The sequence below is a fragment of the Lolium rigidum genome, chromosome 6 (assembly GCF_022539505.1).
Source record: "Lolium rigidum isolate FL_2022 chromosome 6, APGP_CSIRO_Lrig_0.1, whole genome shotgun sequence".
NCBI classification, from domain to species: Eukaryota; Viridiplantae; Streptophyta; class Magnoliopsida; order Poales; family Poaceae; genus Lolium; species Lolium rigidum.
Genome location: NC_061513.1, coordinates 207,879,853 through 207,902,037, shown reverse-complemented (window position 1 = coordinate 207,902,037; position 22,185 = coordinate 207,879,853). Strand labels below are relative to the sequence as shown.

The 22,185-nt window shown below is 46.2% G+C and overlaps 1 protein-coding gene and 2 pseudogenes across 1 annotated transcript; 2 read left to right on the top strand and 1 right to left on the bottom strand.

The window, feature by feature from the left end:
* Positions 1 to 4,198: 4,198 nt before the first annotated feature.
* On the top strand, positions 4,199 to 7,998 carry LOC124666844 (annotated as a pseudogene).
* An 803-nt stretch (positions 7,999 to 8,801) lies between these two features.
* Positions 8,802 to 13,976, bottom strand: LOC124662035 (pentatricopeptide repeat-containing protein At4g01990, mitochondrial-like). The gene is made up of 2 exons (XM_047199921.1): positions 13,526 to 13,976; positions 8,802 to 10,138 (listed from the first exon to the last, which is right to left on the bottom strand). The coding sequence occupies exons 1-2, from the start codon at positions 13,943 to 13,945 to the stop codon at positions 8,900 to 8,902; spliced, it is 1,659 nt and encodes a 552-aa protein (XP_047055877.1). The 5' UTR covers positions 13,946 to 13,976; the 3' UTR covers positions 8,802 to 8,899.
* Positions 13,977 to 16,363: 2,387 nt separating this feature from the next.
* LOC124663705 lies at positions 16,364 to 21,567 on the top strand (annotated as a pseudogene).
* Positions 21,568 to 22,185: the final 618 nt, after the last annotated feature.

Below are 22,185 nucleotides of genomic sequence, written 5' to 3'. Positions count from 1 at the left end.
ATGTACCTATGTTGACATCAAACACGTAAAACCCAAAAGGGCGGGAAATGTTTTTTCACTCCCACCGCAACTTCACACCATCAAACATGCTTCTTTTTTTACATGTTATTCCACTCGTTGTACACTGGACCTGTACGTGGTTATGTCTCCAACCGGAGGAGCACCGCCAGGACATAGATTTTGGGTGCAACCGTTTGGAGACGGTTGCACAAGATTTATTCAGCCGGTGCAGCTGGCAGCTTGATCAGATGCTCACATGTTGATCCACTAGCGTGTCTCCCGTTTATCCCTGTTTAGATGTGTGATACATGTATTGACCTTGAGTGATCCATAAGAACTTGTAATAATGTTAACGACTTGGCTACTTTTTAATAAAGAAACAAAGGCCGTATGCATCTTTTCGATGCAGAGCCAGGGGTTGATCCCCATTCCGATTTTTTTTATATTCTTTCTCACATATCTCAAGTTTATCAATGCGTTGGTTGATATTGTGCGTTGTTTTTTGGAGACAAAAGGAGTGTCAATGAAGAGATTCAAATCTCACTTATTTTAAGGCTTCATGGTCATATGTGTTTCGATGGTAAGATCTTGTCCTCGAGGTGTGCAAGGTTGTATCCTTGTTGGTGCTCGTCATGGTGTTAATCTCCGATGGATATCTCTTTCACTTGCTAGCATGGTGGTCGGTTGTAACACCCCGGCCATCCCCCATCCGGGCTTGTTATCCCTAGCTGCTCTCTAGAAGCTCTAGACTAGCTCCACAGACTAACACTAGAGGTTTGACATTTGTCCCATGAGGCCACGACGTGGCATGATGCCAAAAGGTTTCCCTATTCCTGGTACTAGATAGTGCATCCTTAGATGAGATCTTTTTATATAATAAAAAGAGAACACCTTGGTGGGTATATAAAGGAGTTTATTAGCAGAGAATCGCGAGATACTAGGGTTAGATTTGGCCAAGAAAAACAATAAGAAATAAGTAAATGTGTCATTGTTGGACATGATAATGAGCACTAGTACGGCGGGACCCCACCATACTCGTGGTCATACCGGATCAGGGGAACGCAAATTTCCAAAATAAAAGGATAAAATAAATACCATTTTATGCCGCACGTGCAGGATTGATCGTACTGAAAATTACCAACTCCTTTTTTAAAAAGGACGAAGAAAACATCGAACAACATCGAGATTAATGATCAGTGGTTAGTTTATTATTTTCATTAGGCACAATTATGAAACCTCCTTTCTTTGGGACACAATGCACTAGACTAGCCCATTCACTTTCGGCTACATGATACATGGTAATGACATCTTATAGACGTATTACCCCTTTCATTAGAGGTTTAAGTCATCTTTGAAAGTCAAAGACTAGGCCAATTCCTTATTTCGTGAATATCGATGGAGTCCATTGAACACCCAATGCATTGCGGTGTATTTTTAACACTGTCATGAGTTTGCCTTCCTCTTTATTTGAAAGATTAGAACTAACAATGATAGGATATTTTGTTTGAATCGTCTAGAAACTTGTATATATTACAATGATGATCGAAGTCTGTTGTATGTTGCCCTAAGTGTGTTCACTAGGCCGGCTTATGAAGGCACCAAGACAAAGGATTAGATGGAGGTATAAACCTAGTCGACTACGGAGACCTACACTATGTCGGCAAGTATGTCGTGTCTTGGGTTACAAGTCTTACGTTTTCCTGAATCTTCTAGAATTGGCTTGGACCTTACTTAGTTGGCATGGGTCTCCATCTTCTAGAAACTGGGATGCCTGGTAATCTTGACAGTTTCACCACCCAAATGGGCCACCTAGGTTTGCTAGTTTAAGGCCCTACGGTGAGATGCCATATTCGGCATAACCCTGACAATAGCAAAGATATAAATCACAACAAAAGCAAAATGGTGTCTCAGTAAGGGCAAGAGTACAAATGGCCCCAAGAGGTCTAAAGATAAACGATGACATCCATATCCCTTCCTAGGCCAAGACAGAGAGAAAAATCCCACTAACATCGTATGTAACATACCTGCTTTAGGTAAGAGATACGAGAAAAGAGAAAAGAGAGAAAAGGCAAGGCGGGTACATGCTTTACTCACAAGACTTTATTGGCCAGGGTGTTTTCGGTGATTTTCGAAGAAAATTACTCTAGTTGTTTATTTGCGGCAATCGTGAAGCTAGAGAAATTTGTGTCCTCACAATTCCGACTATTTAGATCAGATGAGTCTAGCTAGATGTAGTTAGAAATTTTATTTCTTGGCTGTTGAAACTAAAGGTATTTCCAAATTAAGCAAAATTGGGAACGAGAGTAAGAAGATGCTCTGTATAGAGATCTTTAGAAAGCATATGTTTGGAGCTCGGGCTACAAATAGCTCGGTTTTTTAACCATTAAAAAATGACATTTCTGAGTGTCAAAAATTTAAACCCAAAAATTTAACTGCAGAAAACATTTTAACTTGATTTTTTAACTCGAAATACCCCGTATTTTGGGCTTGACAAAAATGCCAAAATATGATATCTAAAGTAGTGATCAATGAAAAATTCAATCCTCCAAATTCGGTCGGATTTTTTCAATTTTGGTAATCCCATAATATAAGTCATTTCGGGTTGAGATTTTGTGTATTGATACTCCCTCCATTCCAAATGAATAAGGCCTATATTTTTAAAGTTTGACCAAACTTTTCAAAAAAACGTATTAAAATATTATATAGATATCATATGAAGATAAACTTCATAATGTATCTGACAGTGTTATTTTTTTATTGTCTGTATTAATGATTAAAAGGTAAACTTGTCAAAATTTAAGTACATGGATGGATGCACAAGCATGCCCTTATTGCCATAAGGGGCTCGACGCCATCGGGCACGGAGCCAAGCTCCAAAGCTTAGCGCCGTGGCCAGTAGAGCCAAAAATACGTGAAGCGGGGCCCACTTTTGACAATAACTGCAATGTTGGCGTCTGCTGGACTCCATTGACCGTGGTGTCGTACGAGCACGACGCTGTCCTAGGTGGTGTTGTGCTATGAAGCATGGCCCCGCTTGGTATGGAGCCAAACAAAAAAATCATTTCGTGAAAACTTTTTCAAAACAGATTATTTTATAACTTCTTTTTTAGATATAGTGGTTAGTTTTCTTAAAATGGACTTGTCTTTTTTAGATATATTGGTTATTTTGTGAGTTCTTTTTTAGATATACTTGTGGTTAGTTTTGTCAAAATCAACTTATCTTTTTTTTTTTGAATGGTGACAGTACCTAGCAGAGGTAGTTTATGGCTAGCGTGAGGACAGGGCGAGAGTAACACTAGGACCAAGGCACATGTGAGGAACCCGAATCCATCGCTCTCTCCCCGAGCAGGAGCAGTGTCATCCAGCTTGAGAATCCGCACCACCACCAAACCCCATGAGTGACGCGCCTCCCCATCCCATCCCCCACACACCCCAATGACTCCCCACTCCCCATCATTTTCAGTTAGACAAATCCATGCTCCAACCCAAGCACAGCAAACGGCGTTGGGTGTACGCCCGGGGACGGGAACGTATAGGAGTGCTCGCTGCTGAATTAGATACTCCTCCACACATTCCCACGCGCACATTTCCCCGCGCACACAACACAGACGACTACACACGCTTCACCACTCCACAGATGCTGTGCGTGTGTGTATGTGTGTGTTCACTCTCACTGCCCACTGGTACTACTAGTACTGCTACCACAAACAAATACACGGCCTCATAAACACTTTGCCTCTGCAACTGCTAGGTCACACACACACGAGCTCCCTTTACCTTGGCAGGAGGACTGGTAGACAGTGCAGTGTGCTGTGGTGTGCCATCCATCCGTCCATCAGAGTGGGTGGCGGTGGTGACAGCGAGCTGCAAACCTTGGACATGAATTGAGAGGCACCTATCCTTTCCAGTCCACGTCTGTCCCTCCGTCCGTCCCACTGATGGATTGATGGATGGATTGATTGATGTGTGATGTCTCACTAGCTCACCCGAGCCCTCCCCTCCCCTTTGTGCCAAATCTCATCAGCAACAGGGACCTCCTCCTCTGCCCTCTACTGTGACTACTTGTTCCCAATTTTCTTTCTCTTCTCTTCCTCCTCTCTCCATATCCTCCTGCTGTCTTTCTCCTCCTCCTCCTTGCTCCTTTCACACGCACACAAGGAGAGAGATAGAGAGACTCCGAGGGAGGAGAGAGAGGGGATCGAGGATGGAGAGGAGGAGGAAGGCAATGTGGCTCTACCCAAAGGTGGTCGGCTTCAACCCTCCGGAGAGATGGGGCCACTCCGCGTGCTTCTTCGAAGGAGTCATCTACGTATTCGGGGTATGTATCCGCGCGCGTCCATTCTCTTGTTTCTTCACATCCATTGCTACTTCCCTCGTTCATCTCCTCTTTTTTTGATCATATCTCGTCTGCTAGCTACTTCTTCAGTGTCATTTTGCTGCTAGTGCTTCTCGAGCTGCTGAGCGATTCCAACCATGTTCCTCTTCTCCTTTTCGTCAGATCAGAACTAGGTTAGCAATTTAGCATGAACTATGAGGTGACGCTAGGCTCTGAATATTTTAAGGGGGGCCTCTTTTGGGTGGGAAGAAATGTCCTTTTTGGTGTTAATTATCTTATGGGGTTTCGTTTTGTCCTGCTGCAGCTCCCTCCTCACTAGTGATGTAGCAAAATAATTAGCAGCTTTCGTCTAAAGTGCGTCCGTGAGTCGTCCTTCCTTGCTTGCTGTAATACTTTTCTCCCAGAGTGAAAAGCAAAAGAAAGCGACTTCGCACTACCATGAATTACCGTCAGTTTGTCACCACCTGCAAGCAATACGATGTTTTTTTTTCAATTTTCATCACATCACAAACACGAAATCAATTCTCACGTAGGAGTAGATCGAGAGCTCTTCACTGCGACCTCTGGTGGTCCTCCCGGAGAGAAGCCATAGAAAAGGAAAGAACAGGGCCTTTTAGCTCTTCTTTCTCTTTCTCACCTCTTTTTGGACCACGCTCCAGTTTCTTGTTCCTCGATACTAGTACTGTGCTGTTATGGGGGTGGTCACGCAAAAGCAAGTCATAAACTCGAGAAAGATTGCTACCCACACCTCAACTTTGGCACCCCACCCACCGTCCTTTTTTTTACTTCTTCGTTCAGTCAATTTTCGCAGCTCAATCCATTCGGTTAATCACCAAAACCCTAATGATGCCACAAGAAAGTTACATCTTTACTACTCCTACTCAGATCGTAATGTGTTGCTGTATACTGAATGTAGGGATGCTGCGGCGGCCTGCATTTCAGCGACGTCCTGACCCTGAACCTCAAGACGATGGCATGGAGCTCTTTGACCACGACGGGGCAGAGGCCCGGCACACGGGACAGCCACGGCGCGGCGCTGATCGGCCACCGGATGATGGTGTTCGGCGGCACCAACGGCTCCAAGAAGGTGAACGACCTCCACGTGCTGGACCTGCGCACCAAGGAGTGGAGCAGGCCGCCCTGCAAGGGGACCCCGCCGTCGCCGCGCGAGAGCCACACCGTCACCACGGCCGCCGGCGGCGACAGGATCGTAGTCTTTGGCGGCAGCGGGGAAGGGGAGGGCAACTACCTCAACGACGTGCACGTGCTGGACGTGCCCACCATGACGTGGACCTCACCGGAGGTCAGCGGCGACGTCGTTCCCGCTCCCAGGGACAGCCATGGGGCCGTCGCGGTTGGCAACAGGCTCTTTGTCTACGGAGGGGACTGCGGCGACCGCTACCATGGCGAGGTGGACGTGCTCGACATGGACAGCATGACATGGTCACGGGTAAGCGACATGTCCTTGTCATGCACTGTGTCATAGATGCCGATGTTGTATCTTGATATATCGCTACATCAGGCTCCTCTAATCTAATGTTCATTTCATTGATCCACAGTTGGCAGTTAAAGGAGCCTCACCTGGTGTCCGGGCAGGTCATGCAGCTCTTGGCATTGGGTCTAAGGTCAGCATAATGTACTGAAACATTGGGATTACTTTCCTGAAGAAATTCATCGTGCCACTTCCTAAATAAAGCTTTTCTTTATAGATCTACATAATTGGAGGAGTTGGTGATAAGCAATACTACAGTGATGCATGGATTCTTGATGTCATGAGCCGGTCTTGGACCCAACTTGAGACATGTGGGCAGCAACCTCAGGGCCGGTTTTCTCATTCCGCGGTCATCATGGATACTGATGTTGCAATCTATGGAGGGTAATCTTCGACAAACAGATCAACAATTCAGTGTAATTTCTTAGCAAACAATAGCATTGTAGTTCACTGTATAACAATTTAGCATATACCCCGAAAATTCGCAGATGTGGTGAGGATGAACGCCCCTGAATGAGCTACTCATTCTGCAATTGGGTTCCGGGCATCCAAATGGACGCTACAACATCTCAATGTGCAAGATTTTGAGCAACCACTGGAGCCAGGAGAAGCGCAAGTTCTTGAGGGCAGAAAACGTGTGTTCCCTAACTTGCTTGTTAATTTCCATATGAATGAATAAACTTGCATGTATGTAGGATGATGTTAAATTCCTATGCAAAGATACAAACAAACATGATGCTCAATATGTTACAGCAGAGGGATGCAAGTGCGAGCAATGGGGACATCGGTCATAAACCTCGAGAAGCAGAAATCGAGCAAAGAAGTACTTACATCCGCGGTATAGGTAAGTGAAAACCCTGCTACAACAATTTCTACTGGTCAGTGTTATCCTCGATTATCAGATTCACTGGTACATTGTTGACATGTGCAGAGAATGGCCATGTGAAAAGAAGAAAAACTGGGGATGTTGGTCCAAATGAGATCGATCTGGAGCAGGAGGAGCACTCACTGTCTCTTTCCCAACACTCGTCGCCTTCCCAGTCTGATCAGGAGCAGAATGCAGCTCAGAAGCTTTCAGGATCTCCAAGAGGGTCAATCTCAGGGCTGCAACCGTTCGTTCGTCTCAACAGCAACGGTTCTCTAAGGACTACAGGAGGAGGTATGTCAGCAAGGCCTCTGAAGACCGACCAGTTTATCCGCAACATTGCACCACAGCAACGGCACGAGATGCAGTTCCTAACAGCTGAACCTAAGCAGCACCTCCGGCCATCGGGTCCATCTCTTGTATGCCTCTTTCTCTTCCACAACACTAGCTTATGTTACCATATAATCATGTTTTTGACGCATATCCTCTCTTGGTTGTTTTATCTGCAGATTGGAGCCGAGGTTCAGGGCACAATCGATGGAGCTTTTGATTCGGGGTACCTCATGACAGCCGTCGTCAACGGGCAACTCTTCAGAGGAGTTCTGTTTGCTCCTGTAAGCATATCCATTTGGGAACTAATGGCAAATGATGAATAAGTTATTCGGTGTTGATTCGCTTTTTGACTTCCCGGCCATTTCTAATCTTTTTTCCGTCTCAGGGACCTGGAGTAACAGCTCCAAGACCTGCAATGCATCATCAGATTCTGAATAGCTCGGCGGTTCCACCCCATCAGCGCCCAGTGCTTGCTCATGCGTTCCCCGTTCATGCCCGACCGGTGCCGCAGGCAACAGGCTTCGTCCTGCCCGACTACGGTCAGCATACGCGGCGTGGGTTCCCGGCCAAGGTCATCAAGTCCGAGCAAGAGAGGAGCGGCAGTGACCTTCATGATGTTGTGCTCACACTCGGGGGGCCTGGAGGGGCCAAGTGATGCTGTTTTCACAACACTTCGGGATCCAGGCCGTGCTGTTCATCTGTTAAACTTGCTCTGTAAAATAGACCATTCCAGTTGAGGAAAATAAGCCTCGTGGCTGAGTGTAATCGTCACTGATCATGGGCAGACGGCTTTGGTGGTCTTAGGGTTTGATCTGCGGTTCTATATATTAGTGTTAGATTGATGAAATTTAGTTTTCTCTCAGAGTCATCTCTTCGATGATAAGTTTTGAGACTAGTGTGTGAGTTTTCTGAACTGTGAAACATTGTTCATTTCTTTTCTGATGATGGAACCGGACGTCTTGCCATGTCTTCCTCGCCGTTCTTTTTGAGTCAGCATAAAGTGAACCCTATTAACTAGCAGCGACAATGAGTGGACAAACCAAAAGAAAATCAGCAGCAGCAGCATCTGGTAAAGGTGACCTATTGTTTACTACTACTGTGCTACAGGTAGTATGGTGTAGTAGCAGAAACAATGCTATCGTTTCCAAGGGATTATGGTTATATTTGGATTATAAATGTCAACAGAAGAATGTGATATGCTCTCGTTTATGGTGCAGTTACTTCAGTATTGTGTTGTTTGATCAAGGATCTTTTTTGCAGGGAGAGTGTGTAAAAACACGCAAATTGTGATCTATTTTCTCATCTGAGTTCTTGGGGATGAGCAAAGCAAACTATTTCTTGGAAGGATAAAGACTTATCAAATCTGTGGTTACCTAATTGATTACTTCCAGACTGAATGACACGAGAGGAAGCTATGAGACGTTACCTGTCGACAACTTTAGTGTACCGCCTATGTCCTCCCTGTTCACAAAGACTTATCCACACTGTACTTCGGACGAGCATGGACATATCACCGTCAGGGCATCAAACTGATGGCACGCAGAGATGGAAAGAGAAACGACCCTGTAGTAGGATTCTTGCTTCAGTACCGCAAGTCTGAAACAGCCATTACATACAGAAGAAAAGCAACCAAAAAAAAAACTGCAGGACAAAGCCCCCTTAGACAAGACTACACGTTGCACTAGTAAAAATCTCCTTGCTAAGGCCTGCCTCCCACTTCTTGATGAGAAAGAAGCAAAAGCTGGAACATCAGCTCAACCATGTGTCAAAATAAGGGCCGACAACTGTTCTATCTTGTAACATCTGCTTTCTGCTATCCATGAAACAAATCAGAAGAAATAACTGGCGTAAATTCTGGGCTGAAATCGGTATTTCACCGTCCCTTGTCGCCCATCCTCGTGAGTAACTTCCCAATGTCGTAGCATATCTCAATCTTATCATCCTTGATCTGTTGACGGAGGGAACGGCTTGTCTGACCAGCTGCCAGATAGGTCCGCAGGAGGGACTCGTATGCTTTGCCATCAATGCACCCAAGTATCCTCAAGCAGCGGCAGAACCTGTTTGCACCTTCGACATCCTTCTGTTCTTCAAAGTACTTGGAGAATTTGTGGATCTTCTCCTGATCTAGCTTCGCTGTTTTCTTGGGGAGTTTTGTCACATTCTCGACCCAGTTGAGTGCTGATTTCATGTCCCCTGTCCCCATGTAGTGGTCGAGGAACAACTCGCATGTTTTGGAGTCAAAATTGCCACCCTTTTCCTTGGCCTTCTCCCACAACAGCTCTGCTTCTTTTGCCATGCCATTCTTCAGATGGGCTCGAGTCATCACATTAGTCAGTTTTGCATCATAGCATTCATGATTAGACTCCCATTCCTCAAAAATCTGCTTCATGCGATCAGCATCATTGAGCTTTAGAAGAGCTTGGAGCATGCTGAAGTAGCTTGTGTTAGTCACCTTTGGGAAAGTGTCCTTAACCACGTCCCACACTCTGTTGACCTCACTCAAATTGCCTACTGAAGCATATAGACTCATAAGGAAATCAAAAGGCTGTCTGCCATCACTAGCTTCAACAAGGCCCTCAAGTTTCTTCAGAGCAGACTCTGCTTTTTCAACCAAACCAGCACTCAAGTAGATGGAAGCCAGTGTACTATACGCAGACCACCCTAGAATATTTCTTTCTTCCATTTCTTTTTGAACTTCTTCAACATTATCTATCTTGTTCAATGCCGCATAACTGGTCATCAGAACACAGCATGTGAGGTTATTCGGTTTAATATTCTTTTCCTTCATTTCCTCAAATAGGCTAGCAACCTTCTTATGCTGGCCTAACTTCATGTAAAGGGACATCAGATTGTTGATGGGCAGAGTACTGGATGAGATGCCAAGCTCATCCATCTTCCGGTAGATGTCCGTTGCTTTCTCTTCTTTTTTCGATGAGCAATAACAGTTGAGAAGTGCACCATAAGTTCGATGGTTCTTGGCTGGATCAGGAAGGCCATCAAAATACTTTTCAGCTGCTTCAATGCCACGCACTTTGTAAATGAGGTCCAAACGTATTGCATGGTTAGTGTATGACATGTTCATACCCTTGGTATGAACCATCCAATCCATCAACTGCCAGAAACAAAGAATTTTTTTGCATAAGTAATACAGACATAATTAAACGCCAGTAGCAGAAGTACAAACATAAGGCATATTTAACAAGCAAGTTGACAGCTACAGCCATACTAAAAGCTAACATTTTCTGGCCTTGAAGACAACTGAGTGCATATTTGTGATAACATATTATTACAGCTATTGAAATATGGAACATGAAACACATTTTATCTCTTCGCTGCTCTGCTTGAGAACAATATTATTCTATACGTACAACAGAAAACCTTGAAACAGACCAAGCAATCTACAAGCCAGCAGACTGGTTGAGTACTGATGTGATGTAAACGTGCTGCACAATCATTTCATGGAATCTAGTCCGAAGAATCTTCACAAATTCTATTACCGCTAAGAAAAGTAGTGACCAATGTCGCCAAAGCATTTGCTCTGATAGCATGCAAAATTAACCTTGATTGTGGAGTGTGTGTTTGGTTGGTGCCCTCATTGACCTTGCCAAATGATTGGCAGCCCATCATATTTTGATTCTTGATTGGTTTGTTGTCGCAAAAACCTAGATGTCTACAAGGTATGTTTGGAGACCCGACACGCCCTACCAAAATTTGGCATCCAATATTTTGGCGAACGATTTCACCCGCCGCCTGCTGGCCCACACATTGGTGTGATAAACGCGTTGGCACGCATGGGCTGGCTCAGGCTTACCAATTATTCGGAGCCCAACCAAGCAGCACCGGAAGTTCATGGACGTGCCAATATTTTGGTTAGACCAGCATTGGCGTAGAAGTGAACGTACCCTAAGCGCACATTTAATTGGCCACAGGAGAATGCAGGATTTGTTGGCCAAAAATTTGGCAAGCCAATTCTTGCCTTGCTTTTGTAGAGCCGCATCCAGTATCAAATAAATATACTGGTAACAGAAAGCTCTGCTGTTGAAAGCCGAGACGGTGGAAGCAAAAGAAAAATAGTGTGAGTATACGGCCCCATGTAACTAGAGACAAGTGAAAAGAAAATCTAAAAACCTTTTGATGATAGTTAGAGCCTATTAGGAATGCATCAATCAATTTCAGAGAATAAAGTTCAGTTCCATCAAGAGTCTGGAAAATCCTTGCATCCAAGGGCAGTCCCTCGCTCTGGAAAATTCATGCGGGAGGTACTCATGCAGTGCGTTCGACAATATTCTTTGGTTGCACCAGCTACATCTTAGGGTGCAAGTGGGACGCCCGTGGCGCCGCTTACCCGAGCCAGCATAAACAAGTAAGCGGGCACCCACGGGTTAGCAACAAACTTATGTGGGATATGTGGACCTTCCCACGATACCTGTATCGGCCCACATAATCCCCAATCCCACCAGATCAAGATGAGCAGCGGGATCGCCGCCGGGTTAGATTGGGCACGACACCCTAGAATCCCCGCACATCTCTCCCCCCCTTTTCTCTTCCTCCAATTCCGCAGCAACGGACCAGATGCTGCGCTCCTAGGGTCCGTGCCACCAGTTATTCTCTGACCACTAACTCTCGAATAGGAGAAGGCATGGGTGACAAATAGAACAACAGCTTTGGCAGCGGAGGCAGTGGCAGGAGCAACGAGGCAGCCAGAGGGGATTCCGGTGGATGACGTGGTGTATAGTGAGCACCGCCGTCCAGGGATTGGAAACGAGTTCAATGTCTGCAAGAACCAAGGCACCAGCGTCGAGGTCTGCAAAGCTCCTAAGAACCAAGAGGAGCTAGGAGGGAAGGCAAATTGGTTTGGTGCATGATAGAGAAATCCTTGCCTGAATCGGAGAGGGGTGTCAGGGGGAAACGTTTTCTGCTATCTTTTTGTTAGTAATTAAGGTTATACACACTTCGTTCCTAAATTTGAAACGTTTTGGGAGTTCTATTTGAACTCCCAAAACGTCTTGTATTTAGGAACGGAGGGTGTATCGTGCAGGGATGACTGGGATCATTGGCTGACAGGTGTTTCCTGTGATTGTTGACAGAAATGGACCATGTATCCTTCCAAGAAAGCATTGGAAACATGCTCCTTGTTATGTCTGGGATGCATAGACATTTCACCTTGATATGTATGTTTTGTTTTTGAACATTCTATTTACGAAAACAGCTAGCCGGCATGCAATTCAACAGAAAATATGATAAAAGATTGAACTAAACTGACTGAGTTCAGTCTCATCTTATACACAAATTAACAATTAGTGAAACTGATTCCCATCTCATTGTTATGATGCACAATTATCTACTTCAAAGAAATGAAAACACTCTGTGTGAATATGCCTAAGTAGTGAAGCCTTATTTGAGTCTTGCAAAATATTTGTAGCAAATGATTGAAAATGATTTCGCAATTTTTAAGAAATATAGAAATATAGAACATGCCCACCCCTACATGTGCTAAGTTATCTCAGTTCGTTTAGAAAAGGTTACAAGTAGTAAGCCTATGATGATCGGATTCAGCGGACAATTTCATTGTATTTATTTAACTTTACAAAGGATGGCATATCCAATATTGTTCTTCTCGCAGGTCACTAAAGTTTGATCCAAACATTGTTTTGCAGTATCTTAGTTTTGCTAAATGCCGTTTGGTGTGTACCTGCCAGTATTACTTATATTTTTTAAAGATGGAGTAGGTGAATGTAGTACTGTTATTTATAGACATGAGAACCTGAAGCAAAGCTCATATTTTAGAGCCTGTACATTACGTATACTCGTGGGAACATGTATCTTAAAAAAACACAGGAAACATGATGGTTATGGTTGTGCTGCGGCAATGCTTCACTTTAAGGGTGATAAGATATGGCATGAGCATTTAAGGGAGTTCCCGCGCTCCATATCTGAAAAGGTATAAGCTGATTTTTTTCTCTCTTTTAGAATTGATGTTAAGAAAGTTCTGAAGCTGATGATCAGAAGTACTCAAATGTAACAGACAATTTTAAGAGCGCTAGTTCTTTGTGTAGATTTGTCAGCTGCCCTTGTTTTCTCTGCATGAAACGATGCATCATGTTTTACTTTGAAGTAAATGATATAGTATAGTGCGGTGACGATTTGGATTAGTATGGTGGAGAGTTTTCAATCAAGACAAAAAATGAAGGGGTTTGTGGAGGATATCTTGGGATTATTCCATCCAAAACCCGGCTTGGTAAACGAACTATTGGGGATTTTTGGGGATCAAAGATAATTCCCTTGGGTACACTTCAAATACATTAGAAGTAAACAAGACCTAAAGCCACATGTCCTACATAATGAATGCCTTGGGAGCAAATTGTTACTAGAATCGCAATTTGCTATAAAAAAATGTCATCTTTCTGCTACCAATCCCGGCCTAAACACCATTAACAGAGCACAGAAGAGAAGGTGAAGGAGCGTGTTGGGATGTCAAGGTGAGCGGGTTGTAGCATACCTCAAGGGCCTGGGGATGGCGCTTGTACTTGCGGAGCTCCTTGACATACCTCTCGAGATCCACGGAGCGCGTCTCCCGTCCCTCCCGCACCCATTTGTTCAGCACCCCCGACACGCTCCCCTCCCCCGCGTTCCCCAGCGCCGACAGCCGCCGGTACAGCGGGCGCGAGTCCTTGGTCGCCGCCTTCTTGGCGTCCTCCTCCACGGGGCGCGCCGACTCCGAAGCCACCTTTGCGGCGGGGTGCGCTGCCTTTTTCGCGTCCTTGGCGACGCCGTGCGCCGCCTTAGACGCCACCTTCTTCCGGACGGGGTGTGCCTCCTTCTTAGCGACGGGGGGGATTGCTTCCGATGCTACTTCGGAGGCTGTGGAGAGGAAGCGGCGGAGGAGGCGACAGCCGGCGGAGGAGGTGAGCGCCGCCATGGGTTTAGGGTTTTGGAGTTTCCGCTCTTGGAGCAGGGGATCGCCCAAAATGAAGTACTAGTGGGCTCCGATTTGTTAAGTGGTTTGCTTCGACAATGTGAAATGGGTCACACAACACACAACTAAGTCAATTTTACCCATGGGTATGGGTACCCACGGTCCCACGGGTACCGTACTGGCATGGGCAGAGTATGGATACACTTTTATGCTCATGGGCAGTACCCATACCATATCCGTTAAGTCATGGGCAGGGCACGGGTATAGTCTCGTATCCACGGGTATACCTATACCCTACCCATTTATTGTTAAATTCATACGTGACACATCTATTTTTGTTGACTTATGAGTTAGCATATGAGAATGTTATTTTTATATTATATTAATTATTATGTACTCAACTACCTGTTATTGAGTTGAAATAATTAATTTTTTAATCGATTTTGTTATCGATAAATGTAAAATTGTGATTAACTTGTGTACAATGTAATCTACCCACCGGGTACCTAATGGGTACGGGTACCCGCCGGGTATGGGTATGGGTAAAGTTTTATACCCATGGGTACGGGTATGAGTAGAATTTTGTACCCATTGACTATACATGTATGGGTATGGTATTGCTCTACCCTGCCCACACTCTGCCCATTGCCATCCTTACACACAACGCTATCATGCGTAGTCCAAAGTGTCCATTAAGGGCATCTCCAGCGAGTTCGATGCATCCAGTAATGTTTATTTTGGTTTGCGTGGATGACCGGACAAGCCGTGCATGCTTGTGGGGCGACCCGTCCAGCCGACACATCCGTTCACCAAATTTAGAAAATCGATCCGTGAGCGTGTCCTTCCGTGTTCACCCGCGTGCATCTTCAACCCGCATGAAAGCGACCTAACGGTCTTTTACCTTTGGCCACTAATGGAATTACTCTGGCCGCGATGCCCGACACCTGCGCTCCTACTCTGGATGCGTCGTCTGTCGTCCATCAAAGCTGGTGTTTCATTCTACGCGCCGACATCCAATATTCCGGCCCTTTATAAGCAGGCAAGCAGCGGCTATTTTCTTCCACAAGCTCATCTTCCATTCCCCACCACCACCACCAGCACAGCATCACCGCAGCAATGACCGACGGCATAGGATCGAGGGGAGGGTGCCTAGGATAGCCTCCGGGCCATGGTCGTGGGCGTGGGAGAGGCCGCATCCGAGGCCGATGAGGAAGGAGTAGCGGGAGAGGCCAGAGTTAGCCACCAGAGTCGTCGTCGCCGTCGCCATCATTGTCGCCCGAGCGCGTCGTCATCGACCTCTCCGGCTTCGAGTTTGGCGTGACCATCCACCCGTGTATGAGCTGGGACAGGTTGCGCCTGTGGTTCGCCTCGATCGTCGATGGACAAGAGCCCCACCATGTCCTCTTATGCGTGCCCGGCGGCGCGACCGACCTGTGGCCCGCAGAGGTGATGTTCGATGGCGAGGGGCAGATGTTCCTCCATAACGCCTGGAGGAGCTTCGTCTGCTCACACACCATCGACGTCGGGTACTTCGTCGTCTTCAAGTACGACTGCCACGACGACTTCAACGTCAAGGTCTTCGACGAGACCATGTGCCGCCGCCACTACCACTCCAATGAGAACGACTAGACGACGCCAAGACGAAGATAATGTAGTTTCTACTATGTTTTTATTATGTTTTTAAGTTCTATTTGCTTCAAGCAAATCTGCCAATATGTATGCACCATTTGAGAAATGCAAGATGATTTGGCCGGACCGAATGGGCCGCGCCGCTGCGAGTGTTGTTCGGGTCGGCCAGACCGCGCGACGCATCCAGTTCACTGGCTCAGACGAACAGAAATTCGGGTCACCGATTTGGGTTGGGCCCGCTGAAGATGGCCTTAGCCTCCCAAAGAGGCAACGACCCACCCCCGAAATTGCTTCATCATAATAAGCAAAAAAAAAAAGGAGTTTTCTTTTTAGTTTTAGAGAAAAACTTTATTTCGTTCGGTTCCTCGACCGAGCGCTCGATGAGGCTGGATGTTTGTAATCTTAAAGGACGTATCCTTCAGCATCTTTCCGTCGGCCCTTCTACGCTGGGCCGCCAGACTAATCCAGGCCACAAGCAGAAGGAGGGTTTCTTCATTTTTAGCAGTACGTGTATTCTGCTAAGAAAAACAGTACGTATATATTAGGAAATAGGTGTTGTGGTGTAGGTAGATCTCACACTATAGATGCTGAAGATATTTTTTCCCGGAAAACTAGGAGCCTCCTGTTAGGCGATTAGGGTTCCAGGGGACTTTGGCGGCGCACGTTGATCTTTTTGACGGGACGCGGGAGATCGTCGGGACGAGGAGGATGTATTCCTCGGCTGCTCGTGGCAAGGAGAAGGAAGGAGACTCTGCTCAGGCGAGGACATCAAAATCTCGCCTGGAGGAAGCCATGGGGAGGTTAGATCTCACGGAAGATGAGGCAGTTCCCTTGGTTGTGAATGATGCTGAAGGTGGATCAAAGACAAAGTGGACGCTGGCTGGTAAGGTTCTCTTCCGCAATGTGTTCCATATTCAGACAATCTCTAGTGCTTTGAGGCCAGCTTGGGGGAATCCTAGAGGTTTGGAATTTCGCCCGGTAGGAGAAAATATGTTTCTGGCAGATTTCGAGTCTCGGAGAGATCGCGATCGTGTCCATGATGGATCCCCGTGGCACGCCAGTAAGAATGCGGTGATCTTAGAGGAGTTCGTCGAGTGCATGCAGCCGTCGGAACTCAGGTTTGAGAAGTTACAGTTATGGGCGAGGGTGTTAAACCTACCATTCAATTTGAGGAATGCAACCTGGGGCAAAGCCATTGCTACACAGATTGACAAAACTGCTACCCAGTTTGTGTTTGATCCCGTGGGTGGTTATCTGAGAGTCAGAGTAACAGTGGATATCAATAAGCCTCTGCGAAGGGGTTTACTTATTGATTCGGCAGCGAGACAGAGCAGGGATTGGTATGATATCCAGTATGAGCATATTCCCCATTTTTGTTTCTCGTGTGGTCGACTGGGACATTCTGATCTGTTCTGCCCTACACCAGGTAGTAAGGATGAAGATGGCAAGTGGCCCTTTGGTGCAGGTCTGAGAGCTCCTGATGATCGTAAGAAATTAGGCGAGTGAGAATTCGTCTCGTGACAATGCTGCAAGCCACAATAGCAAGAGAGAGACAAGTTTCTCTAGTACTATGGGCGAGGCTAGAGCTGATGTGACATCACCTGGTACGAATACAGGTAGATTTAAAAGAACTGGGGATGGCACAAAGAAGGTTTATAGGAAGGTGGGCCTGTTGGAACCTTTGGCTTCTGTTAATAACAATCCAGATACAACGAATCTCTTGATGTTGATGCCAGTTGATCATGGGGCAGTGGATGTTGTTGAACAGCAAATTGGTGCAGAGGTTGAGAATGAATCAAACAAGAAGAGAAAGGCTCCAAGTAACTCTGATAATTCGGCAGAGGCTGTTCCGCAGCCTTGCCAGTCCCAATGAGTTGCTTAGGTTGGAACGGCCAAGGGCTTGGGAACCAGGAGGCCGTTCGAGAGCTTCGCAGTATTGTGAAGCAAGAAGGACCCGCTTTGGTCTTTGTTATGGAGACTAAAATTAGTGCAGATAGGGTGAAAGCGATGAGAACTTTATTGGGTTTTGCTGGGTGTTTTGCAGTGAACAGTGAAGGGCTCAGCGGAGGAATAGGCTTGTTCTGGTCGGATGATTTTGATGTGGATGTGAAGAACTTTAGTACCGGCCATATTGATGCTATGGTGCGGAAGAAGGGCCAAAACTCAGATGAGTGGAGGTTTACAGGATTCTATGGAGCGCCAAGAGCAGAAAATAGGCACCACAGCTGGCGTTTCCTACGAACCCTCAATGGTATTCAGCATTCGGCGTGGCTTTGCATGGGAGATTTCAATGAAACCTTATATGCTTCAGAGCACTTTTCCCGAGCAGCTCGGCCCGAATGGCAGATGAGAAATTTCTGTGAGGTTGTGGATGAGTGCAGGTTTCAAGACCCGGGATGGTCTGGCACCGCTTATACATGGGATAACAGACAATCTGGAGATGCAAATGTGAAGGCGAGGCTGGATAGAGCGTTTGCTAATTCTGTTTTTCTTGATCGTTTTGAACATACGAGAGTGAGACACATTGTGGCAGCAGAATCTGATCAATGTTTTGTTTTAGTTGAGCTGCGTGAACGTTTGTCAGAACAAAGGAATAGAGGTGCCAAGCAGTTCCGGTACGAAAATGTGTGGCAAACTCATACTGATTATGAGAGGCTGGTAACTGAAAATTGGGAACGTGGTGCTGGACTGCGAGGTCTAAATGGAGTGGTTGATGCTTTGAAATCTCTCCAAGGCAAGTTGAGTAAGTGGGGAGCTGAGGAGTTCGGATGTTTGGCGCGAACAGTAAGGAAACTGAGACAAAAACTTACTCGTTTGCGAGCCAATTCTATGGGTCGCGGCCCAAGTGATGAGGAGAATGCTGTTGTTAAAAAATTGAGACAGTCTTTGCACCAAGAAGAGATATGGATGAAACAGCGTTCCTGCGTAGTTTGGCTACGAGAGGGAGATAGGAATACATCATTTTTTCACGCATGTGCAGCCCAGAGGAAACGCATGAATAAGATTGAATCGTTGGAAAGAGCTGATGGTTCTTCGTGCTTATTAAATGATGATGATGTGCATGCAGAAGTCCAGAACTTCTATCAATCCTTGTATACCTCACAAGGGTTTAGTAATATGGATGAGCTGCTTGTTTTGGTACAGCCAATGGTGACTGAACAAATGAATGAGTTAATGGACACACCCTACTCAGTGGAAGAGATTAAAATGGCTTTATTCCAGATGGGGCTATCTAAAGCTCCAGGGATTGATGGTTTCACGGCAGGGTTTTTTCAGCGGCATTGGAGTCTTCTTGGTCATGATGTGACTCATGCAGTGCTGGATTTTTTGAATGGTGGTGTCCTTCCTGTGGGAATCAATGATACTTCTATAACTTCAATCCCTAAGGTCAGGCATCCACAGAAAATTTCCCAATATAGGACGATCTCGTTATGTTCTGTTCTATACAAGATCGGTGCTAAGTGTATTGCCAATAGACTCAGGGTTTTCCTTGGAGATATTATTGGAGAAGAACAGAGTGCGTTCGTTCCCGGACGTCAAATTACCGACAATGTGTTAATTGCATATGAGAGTGTACATGCAATGAGACGGAGGAAGAAGGGGAAGAATCACTCTTGTGCTATTAAGCTAGACATGATGAAAGCCTATGACCGTGTCAAATGGCACTATCTTGAAGCTATTATGTTGAGGTTTGGGTTCAGTGATGTTACCGTGAGGTTGATCATGAAATGTGTTAATTCGGTCAGATTTACGGTCGGGTAAATGGGGAACTTCTGGAGTTTTTTACCCCTTCAAGGGGCTTGCGGCAAGGCGTCCCTAATTCACTGTATTTGTTCCTTTTATGCTCTCAGGGTTTCACTGCTCTTCTGAATAATTTGGGTGGTGCCCTTGTGGACAGAGGGATCAGAGTTAGTACCCGATCCCCTTGGATAAATCATTTGCTTTTTGCAGATGATAGCCTTATTTTTATGAAAGCTTGTGCTGAAAGTGGGGATCGGTTGAATGAGGTGCTGAGGATTTATGGGCAATGTTCTGGCCAGTCGGTGAATAGAGAGAAAAGCTCAGTATTTTTCTCCCCTAACACTCCGGAGCATTTGAGGCAGACTGTGAAACTGATCACTGGCATCTCCGTCGAAGCTTTTACTGAACGTTATCTTGGACTGCCAACGACAGTGGGGCGTATTACCAGTGGATCCTTTGATTATATAGCTGAAAGAATTCGAGCAAAGGTTCAAGGCTGTGAACGAATGCTTGCATGTGCTGGGCGAGAAGTTTTCCTCAAGACGGTAATTCAAGCAATTCCTTTATACAATATGAGTTGTTTTACACTGACAAAGAAGGTTTGCAAGAGTTTCACGTCGAGTACTGGACGTTACTGGTGGAGCAGCTCCTTAGATCGCAGATCGGTTCATTGGGTATCTTGGAAGGAGCTATCTAAACCAAAATTTAAAGGAGGTATGGGGTTTCGGGATCTTGAAATGTTTAATGTTGCTTTGCTAGGCAAGCATGGCTGGAGGCTAATGACCGATCCCAACTCCTTATGTGCAAGTGTTTTGAAGGGTAGATACTACCCAAATTCTGATTTTCTACAAGCAACAACTCCTGCGAGATCATCTGCAACTTGGCGGGCTATTGTCGCAGGTAGAGAAGCTCTCCAGCTTGGACTGCTGAAGAGAATTGGTAGTGGCCAGTCTGTGAATGTTTGGCAAGATGCATGGGTTCCTAGATCCATGTCGATGAAGCCGGCTGCTCAAATTGGTCGGGATGAAATCCATTTTGTCTCGGACCTGATCGATGGTGAGAATGGCACGTGGTTGATTGACAAAGTGCGAACAAATTTTATAGCTCCGGATGTTGATTCTATTCTTAATATCCCCCTTCGGAGGGGTGGTGGAGATGATTTCTGGGCCTAGAACCTTGAGAGAACAGGTATCTATTCCGTTAAATCTGCGTATCGTGCTCTGATGACTCGCAACGAGCAACCTGCTCTAGAGGAAGGGACGATTACCGAGACTTCAGTAGCTGAACAACGGATGTGGAAATCACTCTGGAAACTGAATGTGGTGCCCAAGGTTCGTGTGTTCTGGTGGAGAGTACTGCGAGGTATTTTACCAGTCGAAAGCGTCTTCAAGCATCGACATATTGCACAGATTGTGAGGTGTAAAATCTACCTTAGTGCGGATGAAGACCTGAGACATGCACTCATGTTGTGCTCGCATGCGAAGAGATTCTGGGAAGAAGCACAAACATGGCTGAAAGTCACACTTCCCAGATTGCATCCTGAGACATGGTCAAAGGATATTTTGTGTGATCCGATGTTCTCGGAGCCGGACCGTGCCAAGCTCATCACGGTTATGTGGGCGATATGGACATCGAGGAACACCTGGACTCATGATCGTGGGGCCTTTGATCCGGTTCATTCTATGAAAATGGCTAAGGAGGCCCTCGCGGTGCTGGAATTACCGAAGAAGATGACTGCGATCCTTCCTGGCTATGGTTGGCGACCACCAGATGGGGACATAATCAAGATCAATACCGATGGTGGTTTGTCTTTTGAGGCTCGGAAGGGAGGCGTTGGTGGTGTTGCACGCACAACATCTGCTTTCTTGGGAGCTTGGAGTAAACCTACGAGGGTGTTACTGATCCTCTTACTGTCGAAGCTCTTTCTTTGCGAGATGGAGTTATCTTTGCTCGTCTTCGGGGTTTCGAAAGAGTGATCATGGAGGTTGACTGCCTGGAGATTGTTGATCTCTGGAACATTCGTCATGGTTCTCGTTCGGCCGTGACACCGATTCTTTCTGAAGTAAGAGAGCTAGCTACTGTTTTTTTCTTCCTTTGTTATTCAACACGTTGCTAGAACTGCCAATCACTCGGCTCATCTGTGTGCGAAACATGCTTGCACTCTAGAGGCGACGAGTAGTTGGCTTGATGTACCATCGGATTTTCTTGTCATTAGCCTTTTGGCTGAGCAGGCAGGATCTTGTGTTAAGGAATAAAAGCTCTCTATTCAACCGCAAAAAAAAAGATCTCACACTATAGTTCCACGAGGTTCATCACAGATTTGGGGTATAAGAGCATCTCGACGCGGCCCCTAAAGAAATTGTTTGGAGCGCGTTGGATAAATTTTCGTTCCCATCAACGCCCCCAAAGGTCCTTTCCGTCCGGCGCGGTCTAATACGGTATCCGGCGCTCTGAACCCGTCCCCGGTCCACAAAGGACGCTCCGGACACACCGAACACAACGAAAAGCGAGGCGGGGAGTGGCGGGCCTGACGCGTCAGCGACACGTAAGTCTAAAACTCTGTCATCTACCTCTAGTCAAGTGATGTTAATGGCGCCCAGCTTTCCCAGGCGACGCAGTGATGCGTCTCGTCGTGCATGGCCGCATGGCCATCCGCGCCGGCGTTTATTGCAGCCAACGCCCCGCTGCCACTTCGCCTGCCTCCACTGTATAATAAGAATGCCCCTCCTTCCTTCCCTACTCCAATCTCGTCGTGACCCCTTCCTCTCACCGCACCTCCTCCCTCGGCGACCTCCTCCCAGGCACTCACAATGTCGTCTGTCGAGGGTGCTCCTCGGCAATGCCCTCCGATAGGGGCTTGGGGTTGATGGAAT

Bases quoted from the DNA above. Each gene is read 5' to 3' on its own strand.
- LOC124662035 (XM_047199921.1), bottom strand. From the start codon at position 13,945: ATGGCGGCGCTCACCTCCTCCGCCGGCTGTCGCCTCCTCCGCCGCTTC. The intron at 10,139-13,525 runs GTATGCTACAAC...TGTTTCTGGCAG, and splicing joins GCCATCCCCAGGCCCTTGAG to TTGATGGATTGGATGGTTCA.